The following is a 22,887-nucleotide window of genomic DNA, read 5'->3' on the forward strand; positions in this document are numbered from 1 at the left end:
GAATTTTAATGTAATTTAATTTTAAATAGCCACATGTGACTGGAGTTTACTGTATCGGACAGTGTAGCTGTAGTTGTTCAGTGTAATATTATTTACCATTCTCTTTATTTCAGTCAGTTAGGTTCCATATATTTTATCTCATATGTGCATGACTGTGTGATTTAAAAAAAAAAAAAAGCAGGGCTTCCCTGGTGGCACAGTGGTTGAGAGTCCACCTGCCAATGCAGAAGACACGGGTTCGTGCCCCGGTCCGGGAAGATCCCACATGCCGCGGAGCGGCTGGGCCCGTGAGCCATGGCCGCTGAGCCTGCGCGTCCGGAGCCTGTGCTCCGCAACAGGAGAGGCCACAACAGTGAGAGGCCCGCGTACTGCAAAAAAAAAAAAAAAAAAAAAAGTAGCTAAAGGAAATTTATATGGTATACTTGGTATGCTGTGTTCTTTAAATCTGGGGATTTTTTGTTTAGTACTCTAGATTAAATTGTCATAAAAATCCTGATTGCAGGTGTGGGAAACAGTGTGGATGGTATTCTCATCTTTTGCAGAGGTAGCAGTTGATTAACTGGTGAGGCAAGAGGCCATATAGACCCTACCTTTGAGAGACCTGCAGTTTGGCCTTTGCAGTGGATTCACCATGATAACATGTCCCACATATGCCTTTGTTGAAAACCATTTCACAGGCCTTTTCTCTCCCATTTGAGTTCAAAGATACCATAGAAATATAGTCAACATTATTATCCCAGTGAGCTCAGAGATTCTCATTTCACACTGTAAAAGTGAGCTGGTGGCATACATCGTGAGCATTGCTAAAATATGTCAGCAAAGTCAAGGAAAGTTAAAAATTATTAGCTATAAAATGCTTTTAAACAGCTGTGCTCCACGGTACAATGAGTGGCATTTTTAAAGCATTGATAAATATTCATTGGAAAACTTTTTTAATATGTAGGAGGAGGAACTGTCTCTTAAATTATCTGCTCCTTTGCCAAATCGGTCCTTTATATGCTGTAGCTTTTTTCAGTATAACTGTATTTTCAGCATAAATATGGAGAATCAGATAACTTAATTAAAAATATATAAATGGACAAGAATACCAGTACGTTCAGTCTCCTGATAGCTGACCTGCACAGTGAATGCAGCAGGTAACTGGTCTCAGTGGGAATCTTGAAGATGACAGGGGAACCTGAAGAAATCATCCCTATCCCCCTGCTCCTGTGAAATATATATGAAGTGTATTTCTATTGCTTCTGGGAAGAGGGTTCAATAACCTTTTTTACCTACCCATTTCAAGAAGCCCTATATAGTCAAGAAGCTCTCATTTAAAAGCTGTGATGCATCGTGGATAAAATAAAGCATATTACTAAGTCGTCTGCATTTTCCAGAGAGAGGACCCTTTTCCAGTCTGAAGTGACCCTGGTGCGCTTTGGGAGCTTGTAAGACGTGACTTGATACACATGTGTGGTTGTGTGTGGAAGCATGCTGAGGGTGTGCTTGCATTTGGAAGGGAGGGAGGAGACTAATTATTAGGCTTGATGCATTAAAGACTTTTAACTTGACTTTTCTCTAAATTGCTGCCATAATCGTTTGTATTGCATCTTCTCCCCTTTACTATATTTTTCTCTGGCAAAAAAATTACCAGGATAACCAAAAATCCGATAATCATGCATCTCTTTTGCCTTCTGCATTGGTGCTGTCTTTTTAGGTCAAGTTTAGGGAATCTTTTATTGAGGTTACTGCTTCAAAGAAGTGTATGTTGAGAGCTTCAAGTGTAAAAACTAATCAAATTAACCACGTTTTTATATACTACTTAATAGTTTTTAAAACTTTGGAGTTTTTCAAATAGTCATGTTACATTTGTGTAGCAGTTTGCCATCTGTAGCAGAGCTTATCAGTTGGCACCAGATGTCTGTCCCACAGGTGGGTGTTAAAGGAAAGTTCAAGCAGAATATGATGACTAGAGGGTGTACATCATCTCAGAAGAAAGGCCGTGCTCACCTCAGCTAGTGATTGGCAAATCGATCGAGTGTTATGCAGTCGCTCTTTTAAGAAAAAGCAGAAATACATATTTTTTTTTCTAATGTGAAATCTCTAACTTAAAAAACTGGCTCAACTATTTTTTTTTTTTTTTTTTTTTTTTGCGGTACGTGGGCCTCTCACTATTGTGGCCTCTCCAGTTGTGGAGCACAGGCTCTGGACGTGCAGGCTCAGCGGCCATGGCTCACGGGCCCAGCCGCTCCACAGCATGTGGGATCTTCCCGGACCGGGGCACGAACCCGTGTCCCCTGCATCAGCAGGCGGACTCTCAACCACTGCGCCACCAGGGAAGCCCTCAACTATTTTTTAAAGCACTGTACAAACTCAAAATATCTGTGGACCAGGATCATGGGACATTGTTTTAATATTTATGCTCCAGGAGATGGTATTCATAGCCTTTGGGGTTTTTTTTCTTTGTTTGTTTGTTTTCATTGGGGCCTTTGTTTATATTTTCTGTCTTACTGACATTTTTGCAATTCTTAAACCATCATAGAACAAAAGAACCTTGACATTTCACAGTGTATATTGCCAATTTCATGTTCTTTTGACCATGTCAGTTACATTTCTGACAATGATCAATCCTGTCCCCTCTAGAGTGTTGGGTAGGCACTCTAGGATGATACATTTAGAGGTCTGGGGCGAACAGTGGGGTGAGTATGCCCCAGCTCTCCCTATGCGGCCACAGTAACCTACTGCTGGGAATACTGTTCTCGGGCTGTCTTGCTGTAGTTAAAGGACTGTTGCTTCGTAGAATACTCAGACTGTATTGGGTATATATGATCAAGGTGGGACTAATTATGACCCTATTCTGATGCAGTCCTCGTGTTTGTGTTTGGTTGAAGGAAATAGTTGCATGAAAACTTTTCAGTTAATAATGTGCTCTTTGGAGGTGAGAAAATCAAACAGAACTCAGGAAGATCATTGGGAAAGGCTAGCAGCTGGTGAGATCCTTAGACATCCCAGAGTTGGTACAGGCTAATGCCTTTAACACTTACCAACAGGAGGCAAAACAACAACAAACAAAATATCATCTTGGTAATTAATTAAGCCTAAGAGGCAGCCACCAACCTGTACTGGGTCCCAGCAGTGGCTAGCATAGATAGTAGAAACTTAATACAGATTTGTTGAATTGAATTTTTCTTTCATGGAATAATAGTAATAACTGCTGTATATTAAATGGCTAGCATTTTACTAAGCATTTGATAGGTTTTTCTGACCTCACGTCAACCATGCAAAGGCAAATATTGCCTCAGTTTCCATGTGAGGAAGCTGAGGCTGGGAGAGATAAGGATATGCAGCCTGGAAGCCTGGAGGTCTGTTTAATTCAAGAGTTGCAATGATTGGAGAAGAGGCTAGTGGTAGGAACCTGCCACTCTTCCTTCATGTTTCCCAGGAAATGGGCTGAGCAGATAGTAGTGTTAAAGTTGGACTAATGGGAACATATTAGCATTCAGACCTGCATGTCTGTCATAAATATAGAATTGATCATGCATTGCTTGTTTACCGCATGCTTATACATTTTTCTCATTGCATGTTCAGAAAAGTTAATTTCATGACCAAGACTTGTTTTCGTAGGCCAAAACGTTTAACTAGGCCATCATCCATATCAAAAATTAGTCCTTAGTTATTGTGTTGTAATGAAAATAATTTTTTAACCAGTTCCCTTTGTCATTATAGGTTAAGAAAAATCTATGTAGATGCACATTTTTTTCTCCTTTAAAGGGGAAGAATATTAATATATAACTTGCATTTTCCATAGAAAAGGAATATTATTTTCTGGTTTGTTTACCGTGTACCCTATCATGGATTTTTAATAAACACTAAATCATGAAGGACACTTTACACATGAAATTACCATGTGAAAAGACGCTAATCCAGACATCTTTTTTTTTTAAACCACCACATGTCAATATTTATTACATTTCAACTACTTGTCAAGGATGACATTCCTTTTAAGCAGATAACTAAGTGAGTTACATTTTTATTCAAAAAAGCTTCAGAAAGTTATGGAAAGGACCAGGATTGTCGTCAGAATTGTCCAGTGCCCCAGCCCAAACCTTCTGCTGACGTCACCATCCAGGCAGCAGCCCTGTGGCCTCACCCTCCCTGGGGAGTTGCCCTCCTCACCCAAGGCTGTTCCAACCAAGGCAGAGAACATGCAGGCCAGGCTGCAGATGGGTCAGAATACTCATTCAGTACCTTCTCTGCTCCGGTATTGTGCTAAGCACTAGGAAGCATGGGAAGGAGAAATCACAGGTGCTGCCCTTACAGGGCTTGCTCAGGAGCAGAACTGAGCAGTACGGTAGAGTGGGATAACTGACAAGGCGGGAAAGACAGGGTGCTGGCACCATGTCACGCTTCCGCTGCCCAGCTGTTTTAGCTCCTGAGGAGCTGTTCTAGTCTCCCAGGCCCTGTTGTTCCTCCTCATGGGGTGGTCTTGGGGATGCAATATGTTAATACATATAAAGCATTTAGAACAGTGCCTGGCACTTAGTAAGTGCTCAATAAATGTTAGGTACATATTAGCTATAATGTAACCTAATCTTTTCCCAAAATTATAGTGACAAATTTCTACACAACTGTGTTGAATTCTATGTCCTGAAGCAGAGATGTAATTGACTTTTAAAAGAGAGATATAATTGACTTCCCATAGGAATGAATTCTTTTATACTTATTAAAATGGTTTCACAGGTAGCTGGTGAAAATTTAGACATAATTACTTTTACCATACTTAAGGAATAATTAGCCCTACTAAATGGGAGTTATCATTATCTTAATCATCATTATTATCCTAATCTAAAGCATTTATTGAAAGTCTGATTTTGCTTCTTAAGTAACCTAACCCCTTTTCAAAGCGACTTTTCGGACCTGCCCTTGGGGTACTTACAGTGTAAGACAATAGTGATGTCCATACAAATTTAGGATCAGCATTAAACCTGTTGTTCCTTCTCAAGTGTGCTCTTACTGGTAGTCTTCGTTATAAATGTTCTTGTATCTTCTTTTATGGTTATGTAGCCCGCCTCTTCCAGCAGATTTAGAGGCTTCATATCAAAAGCAATTTATAGAAACCAGATGATATTGTTTGCTTCTAATTATGTCCCCAAAGTGGTTGCTTAGCTGTCAGGTGATATTTTAAAATAATTTCTTTAGAAGTAATTTCAAATTTACAGAAAATTTGAACTAGAACAGTACAGAGAACTCTCATGTTTCCTTCATTCAGATTCCCCGACTACTGACATTTTACTACATTTGTTCCTGTTCCTGTCACCTGTTCCTCTATATTTATCTGCCCCTTATCATTCGTTTTTTTCTGAACCTTGAGAGCAAGCTGTACATGACGTCCTGTCACCCAAGTACATGTTTCATACACTCTCCTACATCACCTGCATAACAACCCTGCAGTCTGGAAGCCAAAACTGATACAATACTATGGTCCCATCCGCAGGCCTCATTCACATTTCACTAACTGTCTAAACTAAGTGTCCTTTTTTTTCCCTTCCTGGATGGCACATATTTGCTAAGTATCTTCTGTGCTCCAGGTATTGTGCTAAGCACCAGGATACACAGGGAAAGGAGAAACATGGGTGTTGCCATATATACAGTGAGTTGTCAGATCTCTTTAGACCCCTCAGTCTAAGACTAAGAAGTCCTGATCTGTCTCTCATGTCCTTAACAGTTTTAAAGAGTATAGGCCTTAATTTCCCTAGGGTGACCCTCAGCCTAGATCCATCCAGTGTTCCCTCATAACCAGTTCAAGCCATGCATTCTTGGCAGAAATACCAGAGAAATGGTGCCATGCTCTTCTCAGGGTATCACATGAGGTGGCAGCACCATGACTATACCCATCCCATCCCTGGTGATGTTGACCTCAATCACCTGCTTCTGTTGGTGCCTGCCAGCTTTCTCCACCTTCAAGTCACCATTTTCCCTGTTTTATTGATCAGTATTTTTCGGGAATGATTCCTGGTCTCTATCAGCCACCTCTGTGATGGCTACCAAATGGTGATTCTCTACTTATGTCATTTCTTTTCCATGTATTAGTTGGCATCCTACTGTAAGGAATAGCTTTCCCTTTCTCTCATTTATTCATTTATTTATTTTATTTATATCAGTTTGGACTTGTGAATTCCTATATAATCCAGTGGATTGTAATCTGTTATTTACTTTGATGCTAAAATTGTCTGTGATTTGGTTAGTGGGAACCCTTTCTTCTTGTCCTTTTGACTTGTCTTCATCATTGTTTGAGCATTTCCTTACTTTCTGATAAAAAGATTTCCAGAATCATCTTGTACTTCCCCTGCCCCAGCCCTGGAATCAGCCATTATGCCAAGGAGCCTGGTTCCTTTTAGTGGAGGATGGTATATTTAGGAACCAAGATCTGGTAGTTGAGGTGCTCCTCGCTACTGGGATGTTATTGCTTCTTGGTCCTCTCAGTAGAGAAAGCTACTATATACATATATGTATCAATACATCTATATGCATATATACTCATACACGTGTATATCTAAAAGTATTTACATCGCTGTATGTGTATATGTGTATACACACACACACACACACACACACACACGCACACATAAAATCATGAGCTCATACCGATTCCTCCAATTACAATTCAACATCTTGGTGTTCTTTCTAGCGACTCCCTTCCATGTTTGTAAATACCTATTCCAACAGTGAGAAGTCCATTTTTTAATATATTGATTTATTTGCTCAGTTTACTTATTTACAACATGTCACTGATTTTCCAACCATACTAGCCATCTCTTACACCTGCCATCTCTATGCCTCTCCCTCACCTCCCCATCCTCAATTGCAAGAGAGATGTTCTCCCCACGGCAGCAGGGGAGTGTGTGTGTATGTCTAAAGCCCAAGAAGACAAGTCAGAACTGTTCAGAGTTTTGGGACAAGACCTGGATTCAACTTCTGTAAACCTCACTTTCCTCATCTGTAAAATGGGGGTTCGAAGAGGTAATATATGTTAGAAAGTGCTTGGCAGGTAGTATGAGTTCAGTAACTATTAGGTATAATTATTTTTACTGCTATTGTGATCATAATTATTAAAAAGAGGTTATTCCCCCCCCCAAATTAAAAATGGGCAAAAGACATTTCTCAAAAGAAGATACACATAGGACCAACAAGCACATGAAAAAATGCTCAACATCTCTAGTCACTAGGGAAATGCATATCAAAACCACGACGAGATGCCACTTCATACTCATTAGGATGCTACTGTCAGGAAGAAAAAAGGAAAATAACAAGTGTTGGTGAAGATGTGAAGAAATTGGAATCTTTTTGCACAGTTGGTAGGAATGTAAAATGGTGCAGCCAATGTGGAAAACAGTTTGGTAGTTCCTCAAAAAGCTAAACATTGAATTACCATATGATCTAACAATTCCACTCCTAGGTATACCCAAAAGAATTGAAAACAGGTACTCAAATAGATACTTGTACACCCATGTTCACAGCAGCATTATTCCGATAGCCAGAAGGTGGAAGCAATGCAAATGTTCGTCAGTAGTTGAATCAGTAAACAAAATGTGGTATTTACGTACAATATAATATTCAACCTTTAACAGGAGGGAAATTCTGATGCGTGCTACAACATGGATAAACCTTGAAAACGTTATGCTAAATGAAAGAAGCCACACACAGAAGGACACATATTGCATGATTCCATTTAATTGAGGTACCTAGAATGAGCAAGTTCTTTTTTTTTTTTTTTAAATTAAAGTATAGTTGATTTACAGTGTTGTGAAATGAGTAAGTCCTTAAAGACTAAAAGTAGAGTGGTGGTTACCAAGGGCTGGAGGGAGGGAGAAATGGAGAGAGATTATTTAATGGGTACAGAGTTTGTTTGGGATGATGAAAAAGTTTGGAAATGGATGGTGGTGATAGTTGCACAGCATGGTGAATGTACTTAATGCCACTGAAATATACACTTAAAAATGATTAAAATGGTAAATTTTAAGTTATATATATTTTATCACAAACATAAGGAGATTACTAAGATTTTAAGATGACATAACATGAAAAACTTGCCTATATGTATTCTTTTAAGACTACATCCTTTTTCCGTAGCGTCCATTGGTTATAGATATATTGCCTCCCCCACCCCCCAGCAAAACACAACACATACACACACACACACACACACACACACACACACACACACACACACACACGCAGAGTCTGCCAAAGGAAGGCTGAAGAATGATATTTGTAGAGGTTAACAGACAGGGAAAGTTGGGGGAGTCAAATGAATCTAAAACAGGGTTGACTTGTGGGCTACATGTAGCCTGCAATTTGTGATGGTTTTTACATTTTTAAAAGGGTGTAAAAAAACAACAAAAAAGAATACCTGACTAAGGCCGCATATGGCACAGAGCCTAAAATATTTGCTGTTTAGCCCTTTTCAGGAAAAGTTTGCCAACACCTGGTCTGAAACGACGCTTTGGACTGAATTGTGTCCCCCAAAATTCATACGTGGAAACCCTAAGTCCCCCAGTGTTATGGTATTTGGAGAGGGGGCGTTTGGTAGGTGGTTAGGTTTAGATGAGGTCGTGAGGGTGGGATCTTCACGATGAGATTCATGCCTCTAAGGCACTAATATCCTTGCACATGATACCTTTTACATATTTTTAGAGAGAACTTCCCTCTCTCTGTCACGTTTCTCACAAGGAAGCAAACATGCTGGCACCCTGAGCTCGGACTTCTAAAACTGCGAGAAAATACATTTCTGCTGTTTGAGCCACCTAGACTATGGTATTTTATTATGGCAACCAGAGGAGACTGAGATAAACATACTGTTCACAGTTCTGCCGAGAAGAGACTCTAGTTCTCACCTCCGAGATTTTACCAAAATCTGTTCTCTTCACAAATGAAAAAGGTATCAAGAAGAGGAAAGAACACCTACCAGAGAAAGCATGATCAGGGGATTTCTTTGAAATAACCAGAGTGGTAAGCAGTAGGTTCCAAAATGCTAAGAAGAATAGGCTTTCTACAATAGTGATTTTCTTATGTGGCACCAGCTGTTTTTCTTTGAATGTAATAAAAATGACAGCTTTTCATATACTGATGCTCCCTGAGCCTTTTCAAGCAAACAGATGATGCTATTTGTTTGTAAAGGTTTTTCTCTTGCACCCATTTGTTTCTCCAGCTTGAATTTCTTTGTAAACTCCCTTGGCTAAATTACACAAGCCACCCACTCCCCACGCCTCCTCTCCCTTTGTAGAGCAGGGGGCTGAAACCTGCTGTCTACGGTGTGGAGGGTCCAACACGCAGCTCACCGCACCAGGCAAAGGAAGGTTTCCTGGCCCGCCAGGCTGCCCCCGGTCCATTCCCCCATGTGTGCCATGATTGTGAACATGCAGCTTTGAAACATGGCTTCAAGACATTTTTGGTCAACCTAGCCCAAACCTGCTCATTGATCTTCCTGGTTTTAACTCATTCCATTCTACCCCTATTTTGTGTTATTGGATAGTTATCTGCAAATTAGATAAGCTTGATCTCTGACTTTATGTGAGCCCCTCCCTAATAACATGTACTTCCTATTGATCTGAAGATATCATTTGTACAGAATGATCATTTTCCCCATCCTTAGTCTTTTTAAAATTGTGACATGGTCTTCACAGCTGGATTCTGGGAACAGACTGTTTTCACATTCATCCTGAGTCTGAGTTTGTTACAGTTCTTTTGTTTATAGTCTAATGGGGCGGTGGGACAGTGAATCAAATAACCTGCAGGCTGGATCAGAGTGGGAGGCCGCGGGGGGCGGGGGGCTTCTTTGTTTGCTTTTCCCTTATTTGAAGGCCTCTAAGACTCCGTAGAAACTAATATCAGGTATCAAAAAGCAGGCCACTGATTATGATTGAATTGTTTTGCTTTACCAATATCTGTTGAGCTCCTACTTGAGAAAATCACAAAGTGCTTTTGGGAATCAAAAATGAATAAAACAAGCTCCCTGCTTTCAAGACGATTACAATGCAAAATATTAGAAGAACTTCTTGTTTAACCCAAAGGTCTTTAAGGAAGGCTTCAGCCCATAGCTGTAAAAACATATCTCTTTAAGATGAGGAGGATTACAAAGTCTATCAAAAAGCAAAGTGTGCTCTGAAATTATATTTTAGTATAGATGGGTTTTAAGCAAGGATTTGGGGACAGACTGAAAAATGAAACATGAAAGCTTTAGAGGGGTTTAGCTTTTGCTTTACTTTGGCTAATATAAGAGTGCCAGGAAAACAAAAAGTACCCTTGCTCTTGACAGTATAAAATTCTTATTATTTTTAGAGGGTAGTAACTATGGATTTATGAAATTCTTTGTGAGAGCAATTTAGTTAATAGGTATGTAAATGACTACTTATTTCATTGTGTAGGTGGATCACTCCATGTACACTTTCTGAGGAAGAATGTAAGTGCTAAATTAACATTGCAAATGCAGGGAAGCAAAAGTTAAGGTTAGAATGCCATACCTTTGTTGTATTAGATGTTAGGAGTAAGACAGAGACGATCCATCTTGTAATTGAAATTTGTTTGATTTCCTCAGTGGAATTTCTTATTCACATTCAACTCTCTAACTGCTCTTTTCGGATGTAAGAAAATATAAGTGAATTGGTGTGCAAGGTTGTTTCTTATTATCGATTTCCAAGTGCCAAGGATCATCATAACCTAGCTGGGGTGGGAAGAGGGGGTGCTGAAAGTTAATACCACGGTAATAAATTTTCATGCAAGATTTGCAGTCTAAGGCATCTAGTGAGAACATCCCCTAAAAAACATACATAAGGAGCTCTGTTTAAAGTATATTGTTTTGGGGACTTCCCTGGTGGTCCAGTGGTTAAGACTCCACACTCCCAATGCAGGGGGCCCGGGCTCAATCCCTGATCGGGGAACTAAGATGCCACATGCCGCAACTAGAGAGCCCACATGCCACAGCTACTGAGCCCATGCACTCTACAGCCCGTGCACCACAACTAGAGAAGCCCACACACCACAGCGAAGACCCAGCGTGCCAAAATAAATTAATTGATTAATTAATTAATTTTTTTAAAGTTAAAAAAAAAGTATATATTTTTTTCAGCATGAAAACAACTTCAGAGGAGGCTAAGTATTCCAAAGCTCTTCTGGCTTTAGCCACCTCCTGTGATCAGCATGGAAGCTTCTGTAATCCTTGAGTTAAACCAGGCCTCATGGGCGGGGGGCAGAAGTCACCAGTGGGAGAGAATAAATGGGCCCTGCCTCGTAGCTGGTCTCCAGCCTCCCTTATGTGAATTCATCCTGCCCAGGGAATTAGCTTCAGTTGTGTTTTAATCATTATATTGCCCTTCTTTGAAACTTCCTTGGATTCCAAGTTGTCATGCAAATCAAATTAAAATTCTTGTTAATGGAACCCAAGGTTTCCACCAGTTCACCCTTCTGCCATCTTACCTAACCATTCTTGGCTCCTGCTAACGCCAGTTCACATTCTCCACATCAGGTCAGCAAACGAACATGCAGAAACTCACTCATCGTGTGTGTTTCTCCCTGTGGGCTACAGCTCATATAATTTCCCCTCCCTGTCTCTCTTACTCATCAGTAAGCCGCATTCCTTCTCACTTGGCTCTGCACAATTGTTGTCATAGGCATGCATGTGTTCCTTTATGTGGTAAGCTCTTTCTGTGCTGTGCTATGGCCATTGAGAATAAAGACCAGGGGCTGTGTCGACTTCTTCAACCCACCAGCTCTGTAAGGGGGGTGAGGGACTCGGCTCCCCACATGGTGAGTGCTTCTTTGTTAAGATGTTTTATGCGTTTGCTTTTGCTTTTGTCTTCCTTTTCCTACAGGTACAGAGTGAAGACAGTGTCCTCCTGTTTGTTATTGCCTGGACAATCACAGAAATTATCCGTTACTCCTTTTATACATTCAGTCTATTAAACCATCTGCCGTACCTCATCAAATGGGCCAGGTAAAGAAGTACAGGGAATGAAGACTAACTTTTGAAGTGATCTATCACTGTATTTTTCCTTTATTGCCTAAATACTATTTTTTATTTCTAAAAATAAAATTGTGAGAATTCCCTGGTGGTTCAGTGGTTAGGACTTGGTACTTTCACTGCTGTGGGCCTGGGTTTGATCCCTGGTCGGGGAACTAGGATCCTGCAACCTGCGCGGCGTGGCCAATAAATAAATAAGTAAATAAATATGAAATTGTGTGAGACGGGTTAGGTAGAAATCTGGTCTGTAGATTTCATCAGAATAAGTGACTGTACATAACTTTGATTAATAGAAACACTTTAAAATTTTTTCTCTCTACTTATTTCCTTGGGATCAATTCTTTTCAGTTAAATTATTCAAAAGAGATTTGATATACCATCCATTTTTTGTCCATAGAAAATTTTACTGATGAGCTTCTGCCATTTTGATGGATTTTGGACCAAGTCCAATTCTTGTCTCAATTTTGCCAACAAGATAACTCTTAAATTACTTTTTAATTAATAACAAATGTTACATGGCAGTTTTAGCATATTATCAGTTTAGTTTGCTTTGATTATTTTTAGCAGTAATATTTGTTATGAATTGTGTAAAAGGCTGATAGTTCATCTAATTATCTGAACTAATGTGTGACACAGTTGTGAGCAGTTTTCTGAGTTAGAAATGACTACAGGAAGGAGTGACAAAGCCAAAGGATCAAAATTGTCCTTGGGGGGCTTCCCTGGTGGTGCAGTGGCTGAGAGTCCGCCTGCCGATGCAGGGGACACGGGTTCGTGCCCTGGTCCGGGAGGATCCCACATGCCGCGGAGTGGCTGCACCCGTGAGCCATGGCCGCTGAGCCTGCGCCTCCGGAGCCTGTGCTCCGCAACGATGGTTCCTAGACAATTTATGAGTCTAGTGATTAAACAGAGACATAAACCAAATGTCTCCAACATTTCAAGCATGTGAACTTCTCCTTTTTCTTTTCTTTTTTTTCAATAAACATTTGTATTAGGAAAATGGGGAAAATATAGCAGTTTCTAACCAAGCTGGGCAGACTTGTGAAAGCTGTCTATCCTGGTTATAGGGAAAGTTTATTGACCAAACCCTGATTTTACAATTAGAGAAAGATTCTTTTGTCCATTGTCTTCTGTGGCCCCTGGAAGAGTCTTCCTTTTCCACCATCCTCCTCAGCGTGGCTGAAGGTAGCAATGGAGAACATGTCTTTCTTTTGTCACAGATTTCTCAGCACGATTCCTGTACCTGGACACTGAGAGCCCAGTATTTATTGTCAGCCACAAACAGCCAAAGGCTTTTTAGAATCTGAGCTGGTGATTTCTTTAGCAATACTTACACCTCAGAATGGCTTCCCGTTAGTTCCATAGGATGAACCTCTCTGAATTGTTTTTGAAACCTGAGGAACTCCTTTTTTTAAAGTGAAAAAAATTGTGTGGAGTCACCCATGTGATAGTAATTGTAGTTTTTTTGACTGGAAAATTATGTAATGACTAAAGGCTTATCATAAAAATTTTTAATGTCTTTTAAAATTAGGATATATTTTATTTTTCACAGTAGCACGTACAGACATTTGAAAAGTTGTAGCAGTATACACACGTTGGATATGCTGTTTTTTTTCAGTCCACAGACCAGACTTTGGTGTAGATTGTAGGGATTCCTGGACACCATGCTCCGACACCTTCCCCCCCAAACTCACCCCTACCCCACGAGGCAGGACCCTTCAGTATAAACCATGACTCAGTGCCCCTACTTCACCAATATTTGGCATCATCTCAATTATTTTAGGGAGTTGTTTTGAAGAGTTGTTTATTTAGGCCAAATTTTGAGGCTGACCAAACACATTTTTTTAGAACATTCAGAAGCATACTTGCTTTGGCCCTTTTCAAAAACTGGCTTGTAAAACCTGAATTTAAGCAGTGGGTAAACAGGGAAATGTATAAACGATAGCTTTCTACCAAGTAATCAGTATTGGTGGGGGTGCATCTTTCTACTAAAGCTGGCTTCGAACCTCAGTAATGAATGTTTTGTTTTGTTTTAGGTACACGCTTTTCATTGTGCTGTACCCAATGGGAGTGTCAGGAGAATTGCTCACAATATATGCCGCTTTGCCCTTTGTCAGACAGTCTGGCCTATACTCCATCAGTTTACCTAACAAATACAATTTCTCTTTTGACTATTACGCGTTCCTAATTCTGATAATGATCTCCTACATTCCAAGTAAGTAGATGTTTATGCATATATTTATTTATGTTTCAGAAATTGGCTCAAGAATAACTAGAGTGAAATGCCTTTGGTTGTTTTTACACCGTAAATCTAATTTATTGGGAACGCTTTGGTTTTTGTTGAATGCCGACTGTCAGAGGGAATTTTCTCTGGTAGTAATTGAATAAAGATGAACCCTTCTCAATACAGCTGCCAAAATGCAGTCCTTCTCAGTGTGTGTTTTAAACAGTGAATTCCAGGATAGGTTAACTGTCTATTGGAGGAGAGTACTGAGTGGAAAGCCATTAAAGACCTTACCTTGAGTTTTTCTGTCTCTTGAGAACTGCTTGTTGTGGTATTTGAAAAACACTGTAAAGAGATTTTTACATTTTTACTGTATCAAAATAGACAGTTACTTCACTTTTAAGGAATTGATAGTTAACTAGAAACAAATAAAATAAAAATAGATTAATTTATTTTTTCTATATTTCTTACTTTCTTGTTTGGAAATAAACAGAGCCATCTGAATAGGACATAGTGTTATCTTCAGGATGGTTTCCAATTATTTTAATAATTCTGAAGGTTTAAATATATGGATAATCAAACATGTCTATCAGCACATGAACAGAGAGAAAAGGCCATGTTTGAGGCTTCTCTGAAATGAGTCACGTTTGCTGAGGAAGAGTTGTTTACTCCTTTTCTCAAATTCTGATGTTCAGTTGCAATCCTATGATTGATTTCCACATATCCAAAAGGATCTTGTTTTACCCAAGGACACGTAAAGTTAATGTTTCTTCTCATTTAGCTACTTCCATAGGCATTGTGACTCTGAATCTTATTTTAGTCTGTGAGAGAGATGCTATGTTCTCCCCTAAACCTCAGGTTGAATTCAGACTGGAGGGTTGGATTTTTCTTCAGCCCACAGCATCAACTGAGTGAATCATCCTAACAATCACAGGTGACATGTTTGTGTCCCCCTGTGGAAAACTGCATTTCATGCGTTGTGAGAAAAAAAGCCCACCCCGATTTCATGTGAACGTTTATCTTGGAGAAGTTCTTGGATGCAGTTCTGCTACATGACTCATTTTCTACTCTTATTAATGATCAAGTCCTCCTCTCTGGTGCTAGAACCATGGTGGCTAAAGGCCATCTCTCTTCCAATGTAAAAGGTAGCTGATTTTCAAACAAAAGATAAATATGGAAGAGTGTAAAAATTTAAGTAATAAAAATTAACTTAGAGCTTTTCACCTTTCTAATTTTGTTCCCCTAGAGTTTCGTTTCCAGTCTCTAGAGCAACAGTTCCTAATTGCAGTTTTGCCACACCCAGGCTAACACATTCCCAACGAGCACCACAGGATTTATTTAAATTCAGCATAAGTCTTTGAATGGCGATAGATGCTGTATTGGGTAACTGGGAGAGGGGCAAGGAGAATATCATGAAATCAAACCAATAACAAGGTGCTGCGTCACTGTCAGAAATCTGGGGCCCCTACCTCAGAGTCGCTGCAAGGTTTTCTGTCTGTGGAAGAGGAGGAGGGGCTCTGTTCCAGGAGCAGTTCTCCGGGGCAGCCCGTGTCTGTCTGCACCTCGGAGTCTTCTTTGTGCTCTGGTGGGCAAGCAGTGCTGCCCAGCCTTTTGCTTCTGCCTGCTGACCTCTCAGGGTAGCGAAGGGGCCTGGTCAAGCACAGGAGGATAGGATGATAATATTCCTGAAGGAAAACAAGCCCAGTTCTCTGGGATTGTCCTTCTTGGCCTGAAAAGAGAGAAAACACAGACCTTAGAGCCAGCTGTCTTACAGGGAGTAGAGCAGCGCTCTCCTCTCAACAGACGTCTGCTTTTACCTCAATCCTTCCCCCTTCTTCCATTCTCAGCCTCTTTTTGATAAGAGAACTTGGCTTGGTTAAAAGCTGTATTCTTTCATTTCTAAGGCAGCTTAACTCTTGTAGAACAAGGACAGGGATTAAAAGGTTCCCTCCAAATCCCTAACTCCCCACCCCGCTCAGGATGGTCATGCAGACCATATTTGTGTCTGCTGGCACTCACTATGCTTCTGGCCTGAGCAATGGCCCTGAATGTTTTCAGTTGTTTAGGTTGTTAATACTGAGACCAGTTTGTACAGTTCATTCCAGCCAGCTGCACATTTCCAACTTTCCAAAACTTGGTATTTATGAGAAGAAAATGCAGAGTTAGGAGAGGTTGCTGTTGATAATGCAGCTTTCTTTACCAAATTTGGTTTCCTTTCTACAACTTACGTTTCTTTTAACCCTCTTTAATGGGGAGTTAATGATATACACATCTTACATAAAGCAGCACCTCTTCATTATGGTCCTGACCTGCTGTTGCATTGGTGCACACATAGCCCATATTGTGTGTGGCCCATGAGCCGCAACCATGGAGTTTTCTCATATCGAGGTGCTTTGGAGTCCCTTGCAAGATGCTCTTTTCCTCCTCTGCTGCAGATGCAGTATGAGTATGTACAGTATCCACAGGACTCAGTAGACATCTAAGTCCTGTTTACATCACCTCCCCCCATCCTTGTGCAAATTGGTGAAAGTTAGCTATAGCCTTAAAAAGGCTGTAGAAAGTTAGCTATAGCCTTAAAAAAAAGGCTGAGAGAAATGAGAAACAATGAGTAGGGTGAGGGCGCCAAGAAGCAGGGCACTCTCCACGTTGTCAGTAACCATAACCACGCCTCTGATTTTTAGAGGAACAGAAGAAACTTGCCCCAAGCAGAGCATTTCCAGTTGCTCTCAGCCTTCAAGTCTTAAGAGAGCCCATTTCCTTACAGGAAGGTGGGTCCAGTGACACGCACAGCTCCCTACCCCGACTCCCACACACCAAGCCAGACACACATAACGTGCACAGCCGCCATCTCCACCCTCCATGTCCTGAGCTGTAAGAGCAGAGGGTAGACTTCTAAATGGCCCGTTGGCAGGTTGAGATTTTCAGTGTAGTTAAAAGCAGTAGCCATGCATCTGGAATTGTTTCAGCCACTGTAGTTGGATTCAGTGTGAACTTGTGGGTAATTGAGATGGAGACAGTGTCACCCAAGTTCTGGTCACCAGGGAGTCACTCTCAGAGCAGTAGAGAATTTCCAACCCAAGTACCCCCATTCTCCTGGCCTCCCCCACACATTCCTTTCTCTTGGGCACTGAGAAACCTCTGGAAGATGTAAAAAAATGAAAGGGCCATATCGGCTCTCCAGTTCTGACCCCTGACCCTCTGTAGCCAGCAGGCCCTTGCCTGGGGGATGAAGAAGGTGTACTTGGCCGTCTTGCTGCCACTAAGGGCCTAATGAATGGCTTCTGGATCGTTGTCCTCCCTCAGAGCCTGTGGGGCTACAGCCACCTTATGAGTGGCGTAATAACAAATGCAGCCAGTGGAAAAGTCCTTGGTGTACTTTGCCTCAAAGTTTCCCTTCACTAAAGTAGGTCTGTAGAAATGTGACTGGCCACACATTTTCAAATGATTACAATTAGCATTCCTTATGGTTTAATTATATCTTTACTTCCAGTTTTTAGATTATAGAGCTTGTCAAATTTTCTGGCTTTCATACCAAAATAGTTCTCTCACTGTTGAATTTTATGCACAAGCTGGGTCTTTTCTGTGAATAACTTCCTGCCTGCAAATAGTGAGTGGAGTGGATGGCAGCCCAGTTCGGCACTGGGGCCTCCTCTGCAGTTTGTCAGATCTGTGTGCACACACCCACTGATGTCTTGGAGTACTTTGGGAGGATCATTTGACATTTGGCCAACTTGGAATCCATTTAAAAAGGAAGAAACTGTGAGAGGAGAGTTGGCAGTAGTAGAAATTACCTCCCCCAAAACACAGGTTACTGTCTAAAAAATAGAGATTGGAGCGGTTGGGAAGGGAAGGAGGGATAGTGTACATCCAAGACCATCTCACTGGAGTTTTTCACATGGTTTTTGAACCCCCAGTTTACAGTAACCTTGTGAAGGTCAGGTAGTTTAAACTGGCATTTCCCAGCAGGGACACTATAAGCATTTGGGATGACACAGTTCTTAGTCATGGGGGACTGTCATACTTTGTGGATTTTGGCATTCCTGGCCCCTTGTGCTGAATGCCAGTAATCTACCCCCTTCAATACTCTCCCCCCCACCCGCATTTCTAAAGACTCCCTAGGGAGGCAGGACCACCCTATTCATTTGAGAACCAGTCCTTTTTAAAGTAATCTATTAAATGACCAAGAACAGAATCTCCGGTGCCTGAGGGCTTGCTTTTCATATGGACTTTTTCCTCGTCCAGACCTCGCTCAGTGGTGTTCAGATCAAATGTCACAGCGTTCCTCCCCCTCTTCAGTCTTCCCACTCAAAGAACAGCCTTTCTCTGGAAGTACTTTCAGGAGATCCTCCCTGATGACAGTGCAGTAACAGAGAGGCCGAGACTAAGAGTCCGGAGCCCCGAGCCTGGTCCTGACTCTGTCAGTGATGTGCTGTGAGACCCCAGGCACGCGCCCACCCTCTCTGGGGCTTGAGTTCCTCCTCTGTGAACAGGAATAATAACTCCATCACTAGAATTCTTCTTCTAGTTGTTGGGGAATCAGAGAATAAATGTGAAGATAATATGAGAGAGTGTAAAGAGTATTATTTGGCGACTCTGTGGCATCTTGATTGGTAATGGTAATGTCAGTAGTGTCTGTCATTCCAGTCCACACTACCCTTCCCCCTCGGCTAAAGCGGGAAAGTCAGTCCCTCTGTGTTTTTCCTCTCTCTCCAAGCCCACTTTGTTACCTTCCTTAGTTGCTGAAAGAGAAAGTGGTCAGAGAGTCAGAGAGGACCTCAAGTCCATGTGCTTTACATAGAACATGTGATTTTAAATCATCTCCTTAATGAATTCTTTCTTTTCTTTCCAGTTTTTCCCCAGTTATACTTCCACATGATACACCAGAGAAGAAAGGTCCTTTCTCATACTGAAGAACACAAGAAATTTGAATAATTCCTGCTTCCTGCACACCCCCAGAAACAAACTTTCCAATGACAAAAGATGCTGCAGACTTTTTCTGTTCCCAGTACGTTTCATAGAAAATAAGTAAGAACTTTTTTTAAAATACTAAAAAAAACCAAAACAAAACAAAAACCAAAATCCAGTGTCACGTGGGCCTGGGATTTTATAAAAAACAAAACAAAAGCTGTTACATAAAACATCCTTGCTGGTCCATCTCAGCATGTTCTTTCCACCAGAAGTTCCCAGTACTTATGATGGCGCTGGAAAGGGATTTGGCGTTTTTTATCCTCCTGTTTCCTTCATGTGTCTGATAAATAAAGATCTGTAATACTAAATACTTGAGCGTTACAGTCTGAGTAATGAAGTTGTGCCCGCTCAGTGCCCAGCTTGCAGCAGCTATCTTGCAGTCTGTAGTGTGTTTAGCATTCCCTCTCAAAGTGCTTGACTGCATGCTGGAAGCCATTTGTCCTCTGGAATGCTCTGAAGTTATGGCTGGGACCTTCCCCCCTATCTAGTGAATGACTTATACAATGTATATATGTCTGTGAAACTTTGGAGTAGTGCCTATAATCAGAAAACAGCTAGAACCCTTTTGTTTGTTTTCAGTCGAGTCATTACTGCCTGCCACTACGAAGTGTGCCTGAATTTAATAAGTATGTGTATATTGTAGAGAAGCTACTTTATCTGGGGCTCAGCCTCAATCATATTTTAACAAAATGACAGTTCTCAGAAAGGGAAAGCTCAGTCACTAGTCAGCGACAAGTACCTTTCACAGTACCATTCTCAGAACACCCTTGAGCAAGGTGTTTGCCAAGAGCAATTCTTACTTAGGGACCTGACGCCAGTCTAGTTGCACAGGAGTAAAGAATCCATTAACGAAAGCACACGGAAGGCGTTACTCTAAAAATGGAGTCTGGAAGAACAGTCAGGAATGGGTTCATATGCCCTTATTATTTTACCTTCACACTTTCATTCATCTCTTCTGTTTGGATACTTTTCCTAATTATGGTCCTGTGTAATTCCCACCAAGTTGTAAGTCCAGAGGCAGTGAAATGTTCCAGTTGGGCAGTCATGAGCTAAAAGTAGTATTGTCCCCACATTTTGGATCAGCCAAGAAATACTTTGGACATATGGACATTGTCTAATTAACATCATGTCGCCATACTTTAATTGCTAAACTGTGCATTTAAGGCTCTTCAGGAAAGGGTTGGATAAAAATGTAAAGCCCAAGTTTAGATGTGCATTAGATTTTAAACACAGAGTGTTCTTTGTGCAGACTTCACCCCCGTTTTTTTTAATTGGTTGATCTGTAAAAGTCTAGCTAACTGACTGATTATCAATTAAAATATAATTGCTAATATTAGAAGTGTCGTAATGGAAAACTAATTTTTAAATGCTTATTTTCATAGAAGCTTGAAAATTAAGATGAAAATGAGAAGAAAATATGCAGCCTATAATTTAATGCAGGTAGATGTGTAATAAATTATTTTTGAATTAAACATTAAAATTATGCTTCTTAAAGTTAGCACTCTTAACTTGGGCGTGTTGAGATTAGAATCTATTCTTGTATTTGATAAATAAAATATGTGGGAAAGATTATTTTTCATGCTTTTTCTTTTTATTTTTCCAAAAATGTATTTCTACTATAAAATAGAATCAATTTGGGTTATATTAGCCTTATTATTAATTGGAGTAAGATTTTTTTCATTTGTTTTTGGAATAGTTGTAGAAGATGGGATGAGAAATGTAGGTTTTCCAGGATTGCTGGCTTGGGGCTTTTATTCGGGCCTCTCTATTATAATTTGTCACTATGAAAAACAGCCTGTCATAAATAGTGGTTATGCATCAAATTGAACTTTGGCAACAAGAACGCAGCGAACAACTCCCTTCTCAAAAAGGGTCTCAACCCCAGTGTGCATTTTTGTCCATCAACATTTGAAATGCTCGTTGAAGATAAGTAAGCCATGCCACCGTGTCCTTCAGTCACCTCTCTCAGTAACTGGTTTCTTTATCTCTAACATGAATTCATTTCTCTTTGGAAGTGGTGGTGTTCTCTTATGAATTGAGAACATCTAACCCCACCAGATGTCACATCTTCTTATAAAGTGTGAATGAGGAAGGTGGTGTTTTGGTGGGTATTTTGTCAGACTTACCGTTTTCATTTCAGGGCACAGTCAAAGGCATCAACTGCCCAGCCCCCCACCTGATTGGGTGTTTCAGATCCCCCACTTCGGGTACCACCTTCTGGCAGAAAATTCTTTGAGGTACGCAGTAGTGCTTTGTAGACACGAGCTGCTAATCCGCATCTTGCTGTGTTCTATTTGCTAAGGTTGGGTTAACACGTACTGACTATCATCAAAGGCACCGTGGAGAGTTAGTCATGGAATAAAGCACATCCTTCCTGATGAAAACGTTCCTCTGGAGCAAACTTCCGACAGGAAGGGTTTAGACAATGTAGCGTTAGGCATGTGAAGAGATTGTGCCCTCACTTCCACTCATGTTTCTGGTTATTCGTTTATAATAAAAGGTTGGCATTGATGTGGTACAACCTGCAAATTATTTTCAATTCTGAGTTTCAGATAAAACGTTATAAGACAATATCAGTACATAATGCTCCTTTGAAATTTGGGTAAAAAATTATACAACCGTATATATAGTCATTTTTATATTTTTTCTATGTTGGGAAAACCAAAACTGTAATTTTATAAGTCTTTGATTCACTAAAATTATATAATTTAAATGTATTTTTTGTATATTTAGAAATAAGGAGTTCAAAGACTATGCTTAACTTTCTATGCATGCATTTGGAAGCTGTTTTTACCTGATAATGTAGTAATAAGTTGTATTCATAAAATACTGATCTGTGTTGCATTTCAAAATAAACTGGTGTGTGCTCTGCCTGGATTTGAAATACTGACCAGTGAGTCTAGTGATTTTTCACACTGAATTGGCCTGAGAATGGTGTTGTAGGATTACGGAAGAGTTACAGTTCTGTTAACGGATTCCAGCTCTTTCTTTACAGTTTTAAAATCTATTTCTGCTATTCACTAATGGTTCTACACTTACAGGAAAAATAAACAGATTATATTAAGAGGTTTCCAAAAAGTCATTCTTCCTACCAGTCAGTCTTCAAGCTTACCAAGCCAGTCTCCAACCTGGCTGCAGAAGGACAAGACAGATTCCTCATATAGGTGACCAAGAAAAATAAAAAATTAATCAGTAAAAGATTGAGGGCCCTTTTCTTACAATGTGTGTGTGTGTGTTTTAATCTAACTTTTCTAATGTAAGTGGAGAGGGGAAATACTGTTGCCCAGCAATGTTCATCTTATAATAAAACCAGTACTTGGTCAAGTGGTTGAGTACCTCCTCCTGAAAACAACTCCAAATACAGAGCAATCCTGGGCACTACTTTACACACTGACGTCCACAGTAACAAGTGGGCAGAAAGACACTGAGAAGGGTACTCGGCTCAGCCACTTCTGACCTGCTAGTACTAGACCCTAGATTTCCTCACCTCATAATGAAAGTGCTGATGCGTCCCTGTGCCGGTCGCTTTCTAGTTATTTCTCTGGGTGATCTCAGGGTGCCTCCAGCAGGGACATGCCCCCTCCTGAGTCTGCCAAGTTTTTCTCAGAGTTGTCACCGTTGTCCAGGACCGTGGTCTTTGTTCCAAAGAGGAACATTTTCTTTCTGAATGCTGTCTGGTCACAGGCATTACCAGCACAGTGGT

At 40.6% G+C, this 22,887-nt stretch overlaps 1 protein-coding gene across 1 annotated transcript in view; it reads left to right on the forward strand.

Annotated features, from left to right (window-relative positions):
• Window positions 1-22,074, forward strand: part of HACD2 (3-hydroxyacyl-CoA dehydratase 2) — a 92,141-nt gene extending 70,067 nt beyond the window's left edge. The window contains 3 exon segments of the mRNA XM_049710454.1: window positions 11,847-11,968; window positions 14,029-14,207; window positions 19,066-22,074. Of these exon segments, the coding sequence (XP_049566411.1) occupies window positions 11,847-11,968; window positions 14,029-14,207; window positions 19,066-19,148 (384 nt within the window). The 3' untranslated portion in view covers window positions 19,149-22,074.
• Window positions 22,075-22,887: the final 813 nt, after the last annotated feature.

Source organism: Orcinus orca, chromosome 5 (assembly GCF_937001465.1).
Source record: "Orcinus orca chromosome 5, mOrcOrc1.1, whole genome shotgun sequence".
Lineage (NCBI taxonomy): Eukaryota > Metazoa > Chordata > Mammalia > Artiodactyla > Delphinidae > Orcinus > Orcinus orca.